This window comes from Nematolebias whitei, chromosome 13 (genome assembly GCF_014905685.2).
Source record: "Nematolebias whitei isolate Nwh7 chromosome 13, NemWhi1, whole genome shotgun sequence".
Lineage (NCBI taxonomy): Eukaryota > Metazoa > Chordata > Actinopteri > Cyprinodontiformes > Rivulidae > Nematolebias > Nematolebias whitei.
This window is the reverse complement of record NC_056510.1, coordinates 26,601,588-26,618,000: the sequence shown is the minus strand read 5'-3', so window position 1 is coordinate 26,618,000 and position 16,413 is coordinate 26,601,588. Positions and strand designations below refer to the sequence as shown.

Sequence of the window (16,413 nt, the reverse complement as noted above, 5' to 3'; positions counted from 1 at the left end):
TACACACACACACATATAGGGCAGCACGGTGGCACAACTGGTAGAGCTTCTGCCTCTCAGTGAGCAGGTCTTTGGTTCAAACCCCGGTCCAGGGGCCTTTCTGGGTGGAGTTTGCATGTTCTCTCCGTGCATGCGTGGGTTTTGTCCAGATACTCCGGTTTCCTCCCACAGACCAAAAACATGCATGTTAGGCTGATTGGTAACTCTAAATTGTCCCTAGGTGTGAGTGAGAGAGTGATTGATTGTTTGTCTCGTTTGTCTCTATGTGTCCCTGTGATAGACTTGCGACCCGTCCAGGGTGTACCCCGCCCCTCGCACATTGATTGCTGGACATGGGCACCAGCGACCCCCGTTACCCAAAATGGAATAAGCGGGTAAAGATAATGGATGGATGGATATATATATATATATATATATATATATATATATATTTAAATATACACACACACACCAGTATATGCATATATTTTATATATTGTTGAACACCACACAAAATGCTACTTTAGAGCTGCAGGAGTATTGCATGTACGACTCAAGTAAATCGGGTCATTTTAGTGAATGACTCAGATTAACACAAGTCCTTAAAGTGAACCGAATTTTCCAGCTCTATCCACTTCTACTAGTGTTGTAGTACCCGAGACCGGTTTCACGACCACTTTTTGATGGTCTTGGTCTTGTCTCGGACTCGACCACATTTGATCTCGGTCTTGTCTCGGTCTCGGACATTGAGGACTTGGGATTTTATTTCCAGACCAGTCAAGACCACAACTGTGGAAATATCACTAAATTGCCAGACCATTTTCCAGTTTATTTTGTTAACATCTTTGTTTTTTTTAGAAGCAAAACGTACTGATTCAAATCCAAGACATAACGTGACTCATTGCTAAATACATGTTTTTTGTTACTTCTGTCACGCCCACCCCCATTTCACTCTCACACAGTTCTGTACCAACAGAACAATACAGACAACAGAACGTAATGTTGAAACCAGGTGTTATAGTAAGCTGGTCCGGTCTGATACTGCGTACTACTAAAAGATCCTGTGTCGGTACGCAGTACCTGGAAGAGGGGAGAGTGGCTGTCTGCTTTAAGGCCTCATTCAGAACCAGTCACGGCTGCACTTTGGGTCAGAATAGGTTCAGAAGTCTAAAACATGATTTAATCAGTTAATAAATAGCTTTTTTCCTCATTTGAAATTGTTTCTGAACTGTTCATGCTGATGGAGCCTCGTTTCTCTACCGCGGTGAAGTTAATTTTGCATTGGACATTCGAGCTCCGTGGCTTCAGCGGCATGTTCCTTTCGTTCGATCCGAAGCAGGCAGTCTGATTTCAGTCAGCTGAGCTCAGTCTGCCCCTCCTCCAAGATGTAATGGTTCGCTTAGGGACCGTCAACAAATTACAGAACCAAACACTCTTCAAAAACAAAAACTAATATATTTTACATCATTTGACCCACTGACACAAAACTAATGTTAAATTACTCTAACAGAACTGACACACAAGACACCATCATTTATTTCTCATTTTAAAGCATTTTCTAATTAGTTATTGAGCAAAAATCACGATTTTTGAACAAATAAATTATGTAAAATTAGAAAATGCTTTAAAATGAGAAAGAAATGAGGTGCCTTGTCTGTCAGGTCTAGTAGAGTAGTTTAATATAAGTTTTGTGTCAGTGGGTCACATGACATGAAAATTACTGTGCATAAAAAACTTACTGATTTCTTTGTTATGTAGCTTTGACAATTTATAAAAGCTGATACATTAATTCAAAAGCAAATTTAAAGTTGCAGTATGTTACTTTTATTAAAAAAAAAAGTTTTATAAAAATTACATACATGTATGTTTTTTTTTATATTTGTTAAAACTGTCACTGTGTTGTGACAGTTTAGTATATCACAGATAATCTGTGAAAAGATTGAGCTCCAAGACTTGAGGTCTTGGTCTCGACTTAGTCTCGGACGCCAAAAGCCTTGGTCTTGTCTCACTCTTGGTACACGCTGGTCTTGGTCTTGACTTAGTCTCGGGTTAGGTGGTCTTGACTACAACACTGCCTTCTGCGCTTTCCTGTCTCAACTCTTATTGGACTGCACATGCTTCGGCCCCTCCACCTGCTGAATAGATTTAGTCTTTACAATCTTCTCTGAGAAATTTAAGGTGGAGTTTTCTACAGGACTAGTTTTCATCACAGCTCAGGCTGCTGCAGAACATCAGCTGGCGTTAAAATGTGCAAATGCTGTTCATTGATTATGTTCATCTGAAAGTAATGTTCTGCAACAAACAAATCATTACTGTCTCATTCGCCCTTCTCTACTAAATTGATTAACTGCTGCTACTGGTTATGACTTCATGCCTGTTATGGTAGTAAGACATTTTCATCAGTGATCAGTGTTCAAATAGTTTGTGTTCACCAACATTTTCACTGCACGGAACATCTACTGGTATGTGCAACATTTATGTTGGGAAATGACTCCAACCTCCTAATCTGAGCCATTAGTCTCCTACTCAAAAGTCATTGAAAAGGCTGCTGAGAGGATTTGAAAGGCAAGAAAAAAATAGAGAAAAACTCATTCAGGTTCCATAGAGCATGGTTTTATGGAAAAAGACATGCAGGTGTTCTACTGTATTTTACATCGGAAAACTAAATTACTGTAAGTCTCCTGTCAGGATCAAAATGCCTATGCTTAATGTCAATTGGATGTTTCTGCAGTCACCAGATTGTATTATGCAGGAACTTTTCAGTCTGTTATGGAGCAAAATAAAAAGAAGCCTTTCTTCTTCCGAAGTTTACCGGTTGAAAACTTGGGATTTTTCTCACATTTGAATTCCAACCCCATAAATTATTTCAGCCAAAGGTATAGAAAATACTATATAGATGTTTTCCATCCATCCATCCATCCATCCATCCATCCATCATCTTTACCCGCTTCTTCCTTTTCGGGTCACGGGGGTCACTGGTGCACATGTCCAGCTATCACTGCGAGAGACGGGGACACCCTGGACAGGTCTCTAATCCATCACAGAGACACATAGAGACAAACAAGACAAACTCTCTTTCACTCACACCTAGGGACAATTCAGAGTTACCAGTCAGCCTAACATTGATGTTTGTGGTCTGTGGGAGGAAACCGGAGTACCCGGAAAAAACCCACGCATGCACGGAGACAACATGCACACTTCACCCAGAAAGGCCCCCAGCTGGGATTTGAACCAGGGCAACCTCTGAGAGGCAGCAGCTCTACCTCACCACTGTGCTGCCTATTCCATCTAATAAAATATTTTGATCTTAATCCAGCCATCCATTATCTTTTACTCGCTTCTTCCATTTTGGATCACTGGTATTTTGATCTTAATATTGCTCAGATTTTGTATAAACTTTACATTTGATTTTGGACCATTGTTTCTTTGTCATTTTTATTTTGAGGATTTTGAAAAACATGTATGTTGCTTTTGCACTTTTTGTCTTTTAGCCCATCACTTTAAAATTCCTTTACCTGAAATGTCCTATTGAGGCAAAACTAGCCACAAAAAATGCCTTATGTAACTGTATCATGTTTCAGATCACCTGTGACACATTCCTTCAGGGGGTATTGTTTATTTGCAACTACAGCTAACAATTGATTCTTAAGATTTCCACTGATGTGCTTTAGTCACAGGTGTTATTACCAGACCTGGGTGTCTACAACTGTAGCTGTCATCACCGCTGCAGCTTTTTTAAATGTATTTTTTTGCGTTTATTTCATGTATTTCCTTTGTGTTAAGTTTCTTTCTTGTGTCGCCTTGTGTTTTCCAGCCATCCTCAGTGCTTTCACAATTGTCAGCCTTCACTCCCTGGTTCTGTCTCACCTGCTTACACCTGTTTCCTGTTGTCATCAAGCCAGATGTCTCTATTTTACTCATCAGCCCCAGTCCATTTAACCTCTCATTCTTCCCCCAGCTTCAGTCTGCAATTGTGCTTTCACAACCTGTCTGGTTTTTTTGTGTGTTTTCTCAAGTTTGTTGTTTTGTAAGTTTTTGCCGTCATGAAAGGTTTTAGTTTATTTTAGTTTTTGTGTTTTTAGTTGCCCTTTTGTGTTGGTCTGCAACCCTAGATTCATCTCTTCTTAAAACCTGACAGTACTGCTGAACTTATTTTTAACAGCCCAGAAACAAAATAAAATCAAATCTAATCCGATCTAATTATTTGATATAACTCCAGAAACAATGTTGTGAAACACTATGTTTGCTCAGTAATGCAGATTCATGTTGTTTCTCTAATGCTCACAAGCAGCATGTGTCTTTTTCATTTCACACTTGTCAGTTTTTGAACACAGCTTATACATTAATAAATCTTTAAGTATTTACAAACAAATATTTCAAAATTGGAGTATTGTCCTTAGTACTGATATGAACCTTTAAGTCTGGGACTAAAGTCATAATTTTAAAATATATTAACACACCGTCAAAGCAATTAAAAAGTATGAATCTATTCCAATAAAGAAAAGTCCTACAGACTTGGAAACGTATAGTTTATTTGGACAGGGATTTAAATTGAATCAGGCAAACAGATTATTTTGTTTATTGTCAGGAAAATAAAAGTATGTGACATCTTGTATGGACTTGGTAATTGTTGTCTGCTTTCTTTTGTAAGCACTTCTATTTTATTACTTTGAAACAGCCTCACTTTTTTAATACAGCTATATTGAGCTATCTGACATTATAAACAAAACAGTTAGGATCCATAACTTTTTTAGGAAGGTTAGAACTGATGACCATCTTAGCTGTTGAAGATAGTTATTTGAATGATCTCAGTTGGGAGACAAAGTTTAACTTTGAATGGACTGATGAGCTAATGGCTAGTGTGAGCAGGGTGAAGACTGGAGTACAGGTATATTGTTGACGTGTTCTTAAAACAACTCTAAACTCAGTTTATACAAACACTATTTTAATACCCTTATATTGTTATCAGTCATGCAGAGCTGTCACTTCTAAACGAGAAGGTTGCTGGATTGAATCCCAGCCAGGTGCCTTTCTGGGTGGAGTTTGTATGTTCTCTCTGTGCATGTGTGGGTTTTCTCCGGGTACTCCGTTTTCCTCCCACAGACCAAAAACATGCATGTTAGACTGATTGGTATCTCTAAATTGTCCTTAGGTGTGAGTGAGAGAGTGAATGGTTGGTTGTCTCGTTAGCCTCTATGTGTCCCTGTGATGGACTGGAGACATGTCCAGGGTGTCCATGTCTCTCACACAGGGACTGCTGGACATGGGCACCAGTGACCCCCATGACCCAGAAATGAAGAAGCAAGTAAAGATAATGGATGGATGGATGTTCACAGTTCGGAAGTGATAGTGCTAGCTGTTGCTGCAACTATTTGTGCTTGCAAATATTCATAGAGTTCTATGTACATAAACCATGTGATGCAAGATTGAAATTTCAATTCAATTCACTTATAAAAACATTTTTGTATGAACTGCCATAAATTTTTATATAAATTAGAGGTGTTTAAGCAGAAATACAGTTTGGTCAGAATTAAACAATTTTTCTTGAAACTGAGGTAATTCCAAAAAGGTACTGACAACAGGTAAGATGTTATTTGTTACAAATCTTTAATATTTAGTCTTGGCTTTCTTGAATTGCGAGGCCTCAGTCTCTGATGGAGGGCATTTGGAAACTGAAGTGTACCACAAACCCACCCACACAGACCAGTACTTGCAGTTTGACTCCCATCACCCTTTGGAGCACAAGTTAGGAGTCATCAGGACTCTGTATCACAGAGCAGACAGCGTCCCCACTAACTCAGGAGCCAGGCAGAAGGAGAAATCCCACACAAGACAGGCTCTAGAGCAATGTGGATATCCTAACTGGGCCTTCCTGAAAGCAGAGAAGAAACCCAAACAGGACTCCAGTCAGCCAACAGGTGAAAAGGAGGAACCCAGACCCAGACCAGTGGTCATTCCATATGTTGAGGGAGTATCAGAGAAACTGAGACGTTTATTTTCTAAACAGAACATCCCAGTGGCTTTTAAACCCCAAAATACATTACGGCAAAGACTGGTTCATCCCAAAGATCCAGTCCCCCGGCACAAACAGAGTAATATTGTGTATGCTGTTCAGTGTCAGGAAGGTGATCAGTTCGTTCTACATCAGGGAAACAAAAGTAAACTGGTTGATCCACTATGAGAAGGTGCTGCTTATGACTGCTTGTTGCAGCTCCTCAGACTGAAGACGTCTTTTAGATAAAAGATGAAACGTTTCAACAAAGAAGAATTCGTCCAGAGGACCTGACTCAACCTTGTTAATCTACCTGGATTATTGAGCATGTATCTGGACAGAATTTCAATATCTTTTCATCTGCATATTTGGCCATTTCAAAACGATACTTAAATCAAAGGACTAGCATTCTTTGAAAGAATCCATATCACCCACCATGAAAGGCAGAAACCTGAGAAACAAAAAGGTAAAACACAAAAACGTGACCAGCATCATAATATGTACATCATTAAGCGGGCATTTTATTGATTATATTGTTTGTTTAGTTACGATGTTTTGCTTTTAACAGTTCTATGCTTGAGTAGCATTTATTTAAGGAAAACCATCAAATATGTTTTGTTATTTATTTAACTGATTTAAGCAAAAGAAGATTTGCTGTAGTCAAGACTGATCAACCAATAGTTTGGTTCAATAACCTCCACATACTTTAATATTTTTAATATGATTTATTGTGAAATGGTTATCAAATTAATTGAACTGAACGTAATATGCATGCAATATGTTGTAATTGCATGTAATATTTATTTAAAATAATAATAATTTGTGGGGTCCAAAACGCAAAACAGGTGTCAGACTAGTCCTCAGATTGATTGTCAGTAATGGTAGAAATTATCTTTTTGTGTGTGTTTGAAATCCAAATTTCCATGTTGTTGCTGTTGTATGAACAAAGGTTTTGGAAGTGGGATGAATGTAATATAACACTTATTAAATATGGATTTATTATAGAGTATGATTTGAACAGATGGAGCAGCAAATTGGTGCAGTGTTTAAAGCTCTCTGTACTGAACACGACACCAGACACTTTCCAGGTGGTGCAGATGGAAGTAGTACATATCTTTTTTACTTTTAGTTTTAAGTGTTGGTAAAGATATGCAAACATTTAAACTAGGAAATCCAAGTGCGTGAATAAAGGAAAAACAGTGTCAATGTGTCACTGAAATTGGGTTTGAAAAAATGCGTGTATAAGGCTGTTTTAATGAGCCCTACTTCTGAACAAAAAGTATTGTGGCTTCTGTAAGCATTCACCGACATCTAATGAGGAAATACAATAAAATAATGATCTCTGCTTCTTGTGTGGAAACCAGTTTCGTGCTGCAAGCAGGACTACATAGTAGTTTCTAATTAAACAAAAAGTTCTCTCATTGAAGCAAAAAAAACTCAACACATAACAAAAAACAAAAAAGCCACTGACACTGCTGGAGAACTAGACTGAAATTATTATTATCAAAAGAACATCTGGGGCCACAGTGATAAAATACAGCTGAACCCATCTATGGTATTTTATTCTTTTGATATGAACAGCTTTTTAATAGCATTCAGATTGAGTTTTCTTTCAATTTTCCCTCATTACTGTTTTTTTTTTTTTACCATAATCCCTTTTAGTTATTTGTGCTAAACACACTCACATATGGGCAGCACGGTGGCACAACTGGTAGAGCTGCTGCCTCTCAGCGAGCAGGTCCCTGGTTCAAACCCCGGTCCAGGGGCCTTTCTGGGTGGAGTTTGCATGTTCTCTCCGTGCATGCGTGGGTTTTCTCCGGGTACTCCGGTTTCCTCTCACAGTCCAAAAACATGCATGTTAGGCTGATTGGTAACTCTAAATTGTCCCTAGGTGTGAGTGAGAGAGTGAATGTTTGTTTGTCTCGTTTGTCTCCATGTGTCCCTGTGATGGACTTGCGACCCGTCCAGGGTGTACCCCGCCCCTCGCACAGTGATTGCTGGACATGGGCACCAGCGACCCCCGTGACCCAAAATGGAAGAAGCGGGTAAAGAAAATGGATGGATGGATGGACACTCACATATGTGTGACATAATGTACTCTGCAAAGCATTCAGCAACTGGTGCATGGTTGTTCAGGGCTTTCAGAGTATATATATATATATATATATATATATATATATATATATATGTTTTATGTTACCTGTGCTTCAGTCTGTGTGAGAGCTGCCTTTGACCGGGTCCAGTATTATTTATCCCTCTTCTTCCTATTGGCGTTTATGTGCCTGTTTCTGAGAACGAGAGCTGATGCAGTGAGTTGGAAAGAATTAAGCTGACTCAAAAACCAGAAGGAATGTTTTGGTTTTGCTTCCACTTGGTGAGCCTTGTGGAGAAATTTTCCATGTATGATCTTGTAAATTTATAGTGAGGTTTTCTTTGAAATTACACTTGTACACCATTTTTTTATTCTGCAGTTAATCAATATTGCATCTGTATGGCAACATCATAAAATGTAAATGACTGGATTGTACATATATAGTGCCTTTCTATAATCAAGATATTCAAAGTACTTTACAACACAATGTATGCCCTCATTTACCTCCACACATTCATACAGCACTCTGCTACATCTATACAAAGATAATCTGAATCTGTAGAGACTAATCAGAGCTTTATCACATTCATACATCGATGGGACACACATCAGAGGCAACGAGGGGTTCAGAGTCTTGCTCAGGGACACTTCCACATGCTGGTGGAATCAAACCCCCAACTCTCCCACTAGAGGTTGACTGCTCTAACCACTTATCCACAGCTGCCCCAATAAAATGTTTTGTTTGTTTCTATGCATTTCTTATCGCTTGTTTCAGGGGTTCAAAGCTAAACTAATTCAGACTTTTTAACGCGAGTTACTGTGAAAATGTTAGGAATAATTATCTTACCTATGATAACTCTTGAAACAACTTCAGCTTGGAGAAATAAAAAACAGGAATACAAGAACTTGCATTATTTTGTGCCTTTCACTGTAAAAGTTGTGCTGCTACAATAAAAAAAAATAAATAAAAAAAACACCTGGTTGCCTAGTTCAGAATAGAGCTTGAGAATAAGTCTGCTCTGGATAAGTACCAACATGTGGCAATCATGAATTAGATTTAATTTACTGCTCAGTGAACAATCATTAAGTGGAGCGGCAGTAAAAGCTTCGCAATGCCTCAAGAAGTGCTTAAATGAAGGAGTTTTCTGATGGTTGAGTGGAGTTTTTTAGTCTACCCCCTCAGGTCCAAACCTCTAATTTGTCATTTATGGCCAGATGTCTGCTGGACTAACTACACACCAGTACTGTCTCCCCTACGAATGCAGCCGCAGGGTAGTAGACTGTCTAAAGAAATTTTTTATTCCATCATGTTAAATTTATGAAATGTATCTTGAATATTTCTTGTAGAATATTAAAATTATAGTTTTAATTATACATTATTCTTTCATCTTTGTCTTTCCCAGGTATAGTTTCCCTGATCTCCTTGGTGATCCTCTCCTACGATCGCTACAGCACTCTGACTGTTTACAACAAGCATGGGTCAGGATACCGTAAGCCTCTGCTGGCTGTTGGGGGGTCTTGGCTCTACTCCTTGTTCTGGACAGTGCCCCCGCTGCTGGGCTGGAGCAGCTACGGCCTAGAGGGGGCAGGAACAAGCTGCTCTGTCTCCTGGACGGCCAAGAGCACTCAGTCGCACGCCTACATAATCTGCCTCTTCATTTTCTGCTTGGGTCTGCCTGTCCTGGTCATGATCTACTGCTACAGTCGATTGCTCTGGGCAGTCAAACAGGTAGTCACACTGAGTTTGTATGTGTAATGTGTGTGATTATTTATATTATACATATATATATATATATATTTTTTTTTTATTATTATTATTGGAAGGCAACATAACTGTTCTAACAAAAATCTGCCTTAAGTCACAAAAAATTATCATGATTACTGGAGGATTATGAACCCAGGAGTGCAGAACTCGGGAACTCAAGATATAAGAAATACTGATTTCTTTAACAAAAGAAAATGTCTTGGCTTTTGAGTAACTTAAATAGTAGCCAAAACACAGGTAACATGAGGACAAAATCACAGTTGGTTACGGGAAGCACAATGAAAGGAAGAAACAGAAGAGGCACACTAATAAACTGAATGACAAACACCTGAAAAGAGAGACAACTAGGAGCTATCATGATCTGACTGATGTGTGTGAACCCACGTGCAGGAAGATGAGCGAGACTCCCAAAAAGTAAGTAAAACGTTTATTTTGTAAATAAAGAAAGCAAAATGCTGTCAGAGTAGCTAACTTACTGTATGGAGGACACAAGGGAAGACAGATCACAAAGCCTTAGACAGGACAATCCAGAGACACAGACAAGACACCAAGGGGCTGAATATATACAGACGCTGACAAGGTGAAATGACAGACACCTGTGGTGATTAGGATCTAACACAGGTGTGACAGCGCTGGAACACAGGGAGAAACACTGAGGGGTGACTGGCAAACATGAGGGAAAACACAATGCAGGACCAGACCCCAGAAACCCTACAGGAGCAGGTGAGAGTGGGTTATCTACAGGAGCAGAACTACACAAGAGAAAACTGATGAACTTAGTACGTAAGACCAACAAGATTCATAAAAATCCTAATAATGTAACACAAAAACACAAGATCCTAAAACCTTAATGGCTAATTAGTCAGTTTCTCTAGTAAATTATATACTATTACCATGTCTATACGTATCATCTGCATACATTTGAACCTTTACAATTAGATTATACAAATGGAAGAACATTGACACATTGCATAAGCAATGGTGGTGCAGAGGTTAGAGAAGGTGGGCTTGTGATCGGAAGATCGCCGGTTCAAGCCCCGGTACCGACAATATCAAAAATGTGGATGGGGTAGGTGAAGCACCCACACCTGCCCCCACCCTCATTCGCCCCACCCTGGGCCCATGAGCAAGGCCCTTAACCCCCATCTGCTCCCTAAACAGGTCTCTCTTGAAAATGAGTTCTCGCAGCTCAATGAGACTACCTGGATAAATAAAGGATAAAAATAAATAAATAAATGGGAAACTAAAAATTATTTTATCCTGTAAAAAAAATAGGTGATCATGTACCTGCCTCTGTCATTATCTACAGCCATATCCATAAAAATGAGCCAAACCAAACAGTTGAGTCCATCTGTAGGTGTCAAAAATTGATGAGATTGATCAAAATAACTCAATAAATCTGTTATAATTTGAACTAATTTTAATTTTTCAATTCAGTTCAGTTTATTTATATAGCACCAATTCACAACAAAGTTGTCTCAGGGCACTTTACAGAAACATTCACATACATAGAAAAGCCAATTAGTAAAGTTCTCTATCTAAGGAAGCAGACTCGTTGAATCTTCACTTTGTTGCAGTCTCCCATCCTGAGCAAGCACAAAGGCAACAGTGGAAAGGAAAAACTCCCTTTTAACAGGAAGAAACCTCTAGTAGAACCAAGATCAGGACGAGCGTCTTTCTGCTTTGACCGGCTGGTTTGAGAGGACAGAAAGGAGAAATGAACACAGAATGGCAGGTCCAGATGTAGGTGCAGGTGTACCTGAAAGACAAAAGCACATGTCAAGGATATAAAACATAATTACAGATACAAAACAGGTTGAGCAAAGTGAGTATAGACAGTAGCATAGTGAAGAAATGTGATCAGTTTGTCCTCCTGCAGTCTAAGCCTAACAGCATAACTAAGGGATAGCTCAAGAAACCCAAGCCAACCATAGGATTTATTAAAAAGGAAATTCTTAAGCCCAGTCTTAAAACTGGACAGTGTGTCAGCCTCACGGACAGAAACTGGAAGTTGGTTCCACAAGAGAGGAGCCTGATAACTGAAAGATCTGCCTCCCATTCTGGTTTTGGAAACTCTAGGAACCAGAAGTAAACCTGCAGTCTGAGAGCGAAGTGCCATGTTAGGAAAATATGGAACAATGAGATCTGTAATATAAGATGCAGCTAGGCTGTTGAGAGCTTTGTAGGTTAGAAGTAGGATTTTGAAATCTATTCTAAATTTGACAGGGAGCCAAAGGAGAGAAGCTAAAACTGGAGAGATATGATCTCTCCTACTAACTGCAGTTAAGACTCTGTCAACAGCAACTGTTTTAACAATGTATTAACAGGACTAATGTTGATTGGAGTACCAGGATCGGAAAGAGACAGCTGAATCTGGACAGATCTGGTTCTGTCTATAAAACAAAGTAAAAATGCTGCACAGGATCAATGCTTTAATGAGTCACTGATAAAGAAGACAGTGACAGTGAATGATAACTCATGTACTAAATCTCATCTTAAAAAAAATAATTAAGGAATAATAAAGTGAACAAAGAAAATAGATTTGATCAAACTAATGTGGATCCAGCTAGAGATTAGCCAATGTTTTGGATACATTTTACCAACATTGAAGGGAACATACAAAAAAACAGTGAAGATGATGGTTGGTTGGGGTCACTGAGGTTTATGGAGACGCGTTACTCATCTGAAGTAACAGAAAGCTGTTGAACTAATAATTTATTTTATAGAGTGGTGGAAAGTGGCAGGGTGGGAGATTATCACTGCATTACACCTCAGACAAAGCCTACTGTAAACCTCTTGGTTATCTTCAGCATTTTTTTTGTTTTAATCCATTGTAAAGCACTTTTGGACCTCAGACTGACCCCACAGCATCAATAAGCAGCTTTCACAAAGTGCCCTCCAACTATTAAGAAGTTTGCATTCATCAGATTTGATCAAGTGGTTTCAGTTCTGGTTCATCAAATGTATTGTTTTTGAACCATCTGTTCACCACTGTTTGATTGAATAAGACAGAGTATTTGTTTTAAACTGCACGCTGGTTTTATGATCTATTAAATAGATTATTGTGGTTATTTGCAAGTGGAAGTAGAGGCAGCAGCAGAGAGCTGTATCACAATATTTCCATCCATCCATCCATCCATCCATCCATCCATCCATCCATCCATCCATCCATCCATCCATCCATCCATCCATCCATCCATCCATCCATCCATCCATCCATCCATCCATCCACTATCTTTACCCACTTTCTATGGATTGTGCTTCTTGTCATGGCCTGTTCCTCCATGTTTCCCTGCACGCAAGTTTTGCTGCCACTTCAGATTTTGTTAAGGTATTTATAAAATAAATCCATTAAAAAAAAAAAAAAATCCATTTTTCTTTTATCTTCGTCTGTCTGCATCCTTGGTTCTAAAGCTCATCAGAACATGATAGTGTCCCTTCAAGGCGGTTTAGTTGCAACACTCTGCCAATGTTGAGCTTCATTGTAACAATTTTTTAAACCAGCAGCGTTTTAAGTAAAACTTTCATTAAAGGTTTGTGCTTTAATTCTTTAGTTAGTCATAAACTCATAAACATAAAACTTGTACATTCACAACAAGCTAGAAGTTTAGAAACAATTAGAGGGGATACATTTAATTGTGAAACTGGTCCCATACTGAATAATTATACAACCATTGATAAATAAAAAAACATCACATTTCTTCTCCTGTTTGTACGTAATAAAATCTATTCATAAAATGTTCAAATACAAAAAAATCCCATGAAGATGTTTGTTTGTTGGTGCTGAAAGTTTAAAAATGGCCTTTACAAAGGTTGACACCTCTGAGGTTTTTATTCCAAGCTGGCTGCAGCTGAATGAGACTTTGTGACAACTAAAAATAATCAATTTTACACCAATCTCAGATTTACTGAGGCTCAACAGAAGCTTATTCACAGACATGACAGAGCTGCACGACCTCAACTAAATACTACTGCTACTGCTTTTAATAAAAACTAAGCGACAGTATAAGAACATATAAATCTGCAAAATAATGTAGCTGCGTATATATTTTAACTGAGAGCATGTAAATTAAACTTTGTCTGTGCAATTGTGAAACTTTGCATTTGTTTGTTCAAGTCAGAAACAGCAAATCACCTTTTCATGCTAGTTATGAAGTTGGATTTACTCCCAAAAGACCCTGCCACAGGAAGGATTCAGTTGGGCAAACAAATCTAGCCAAACCAGCATGTGCATAAATATTAGAGCTCAGTAAAGTCAACAATATGAAACGCTCGGCACACACAGAGCGAGAGATGGTGAGGTGGGAGGTGGAGGGAGCTGAAGCATAGAACAGTTTGCATCACGATGCATTTACTGTATGCATGTGTGGGTGTATGTTAAAAATTAAAATGTTTTACTGCTAGACAAAGACATGCACAAAGACAGGACATTGATGTTTTCAGTAACAGTGTCGTGCTAAAATGCTTTGTTATTACTTTATGGTATAAAGGATGAGTTCATCGGTCAATAAATGCACTTGTGCAAAAAATAAATTAAAAATAGCACGCCCACTATTTGTCACATTTTAAAATACCTTGCTTGGGTTAAAGATATAGTTCAGATATTCTGAAGCTGGGTTCTGTGGTAAGTTGTGCACAGTTAATATCTTACTTGTTATAGATAGCTCTATGAACGATCAAGATAAATTTAGTTTGAATGTAGTTTTTAGTAAATGAAAAAAATTCAGAAAGGTTAGAATTGATGAATGTCTTACCTGTTGAAGATAACAATTTGAATGACCTCAGTTTGGAAAATAAATTAACTTTGATTGGAATGATGAGCTAATTGCTGAGCAGGATGAAGACCGAAGTATAAATTATTGACATGTTCTTCAAACAACTCTAAACTAATAGTTTTACAGCAGTTTATATGAACACTTTTAATACCCTTATAATGATGTTTATGGGAACAGATAAAACATCTCAAATGTCAAGATGTCACATTTAGCATTGAGGTGTTCACTCTAGGAATTCATAGCTGGGTTTTTTTTTGTTACATTTTCTTTTAAATCCCATTTTATTTTCACTTGTTATAAAAAAAAAAATAATGTTCCCAATTTGTACGCATCCTTTATGATTGTCTATTGTTGTCTTTGTTGTTAAATGAGTCCCTGAGGCTCAATGGGATTAACCTGTATAAATAAAGGTTGAATGAATGAATAACTTGCTCTCTACTGAGACATTCAAGACAAGTCATTCTAACTTTTTATTTCATTTAAAGTAATGACACCCTCGAAGATATTTTTGTTTGACTACAAAAAAGCTAAACTGACAATCCAAATGAATAAGACTTGGTCTTATTATGGTGCACATGATTTTTTATAGCTTTCAAAACTTCCCAGGGTCATTTAAAAAAAAACCCTGTAAGATATACTATGAAAGACTCCTTGTAGTTCTAAATAAATTGGCAGCACTTATCACAGAAGTAGTAGCTTTCCAACTGTTTTTGTCTGATTAGAAAAATGGTTGGCATTTTCTTTTCAGCTCGCGCCTCTGGAACAGGAGAATATTGAACACTTGCAGAAAGACTCCATTATATTCATGAATTTATCCTAAATGTGAGGGGAGCTGAACTCCTGCAGGGCTAACATGAACTCTGCGACTTTTTGTTGTTGAGAATTATTCACTTTGAACTATTTGAGAATCTGAAATAAACTTGTGAGAAAGAACTGGCCTACGTGTAGCGTCTGAAAATCTGAGCTTGGAAGATGAGTACCCCCACTTCTTATTGTCTCATCTTAGTTTATCCTCATGTCAGTTGATTGGAGGAAATGATGAGAATAAAGGAGAGTCATGTAAAGTCATCCAACAAATTTCATTTGACTAACCTTTAGGTCAGGGGTGCCCAATACGTCAATCGCAATCCACTGGTTGATTGCAGTCGCAAAGGTAGCGTATGGGTAGTGAAGATTTTCGGGGAATCCCTCCACGGAGGTGTGAAATGCTCCGCAAGTGTGAAGTTGCACATGTGCACTATGGGCAGCTGCAGTCCAAAGATTTTTCCTGCACTAACAACAGTTATAATAAATGGCAGAGAGCAGAGTGTTTTTGTGCTGCTCACCCTTTTTCAGCATGTAGGAGCAAAACTAATAAAATCCAGGGTCCAAAGTAACGTGCGTTGAGGATTGTTACAGGTGAGTCACTGACTCTTCTGGAACCAGATGCTCACATATATGAACCCAAAACAGAAGCTTATATTTCAATTTAACTTTTTTCTCCATTTTTTGTTCTTCCTCTCTAATACCTTCTGTTTCGACTGAAAACCTAGTTTAGAAAAATTATTTAGTTTTGAGATATGATCTTCCATTTTGTCTAAACAAATTTAAATGAGTGTATCATTTGTTACACCCCCACCCCTCTGCGTAACAGAATAATGCACAGCGACTGCACCTGCTTCATTGTCCCTATGGGGCAGCACTGCACCCTATCGGTGCGGCACGGTACTTTCTGCCTCCCCCTGTGTATTTTCAGTGTGCATTTATGATAGATTAGAAAGAAATGTCACACAAATTCATTCAGTATATTAGACAGACTGTAGAACATCAT

General features: G+C 38.4%; 1 protein-coding gene across 1 annotated transcript in view; it reads left to right on the top strand.

Moving 5' to 3' along the window:
• The window catches only part of tmtops2b (teleost multiple tissue opsin 2b), a 27,553-nt gene that overhangs the window by 6,674 nt on the left and 4,466 nt on the right, over window positions 1-16,413 (top strand). Inside the window, exons 2-3 of the mRNA XM_037686195.1 lie at window positions 9,467-9,792; window positions 10,219-10,242. Coding sequence (XP_037542123.1) covers window positions 9,467-9,792; window positions 10,219-10,242 — 350 coding nt within the window. The remainder of the gene's footprint in view (window positions 1-9,466; window positions 9,793-10,218; window positions 10,243-16,413) is intronic.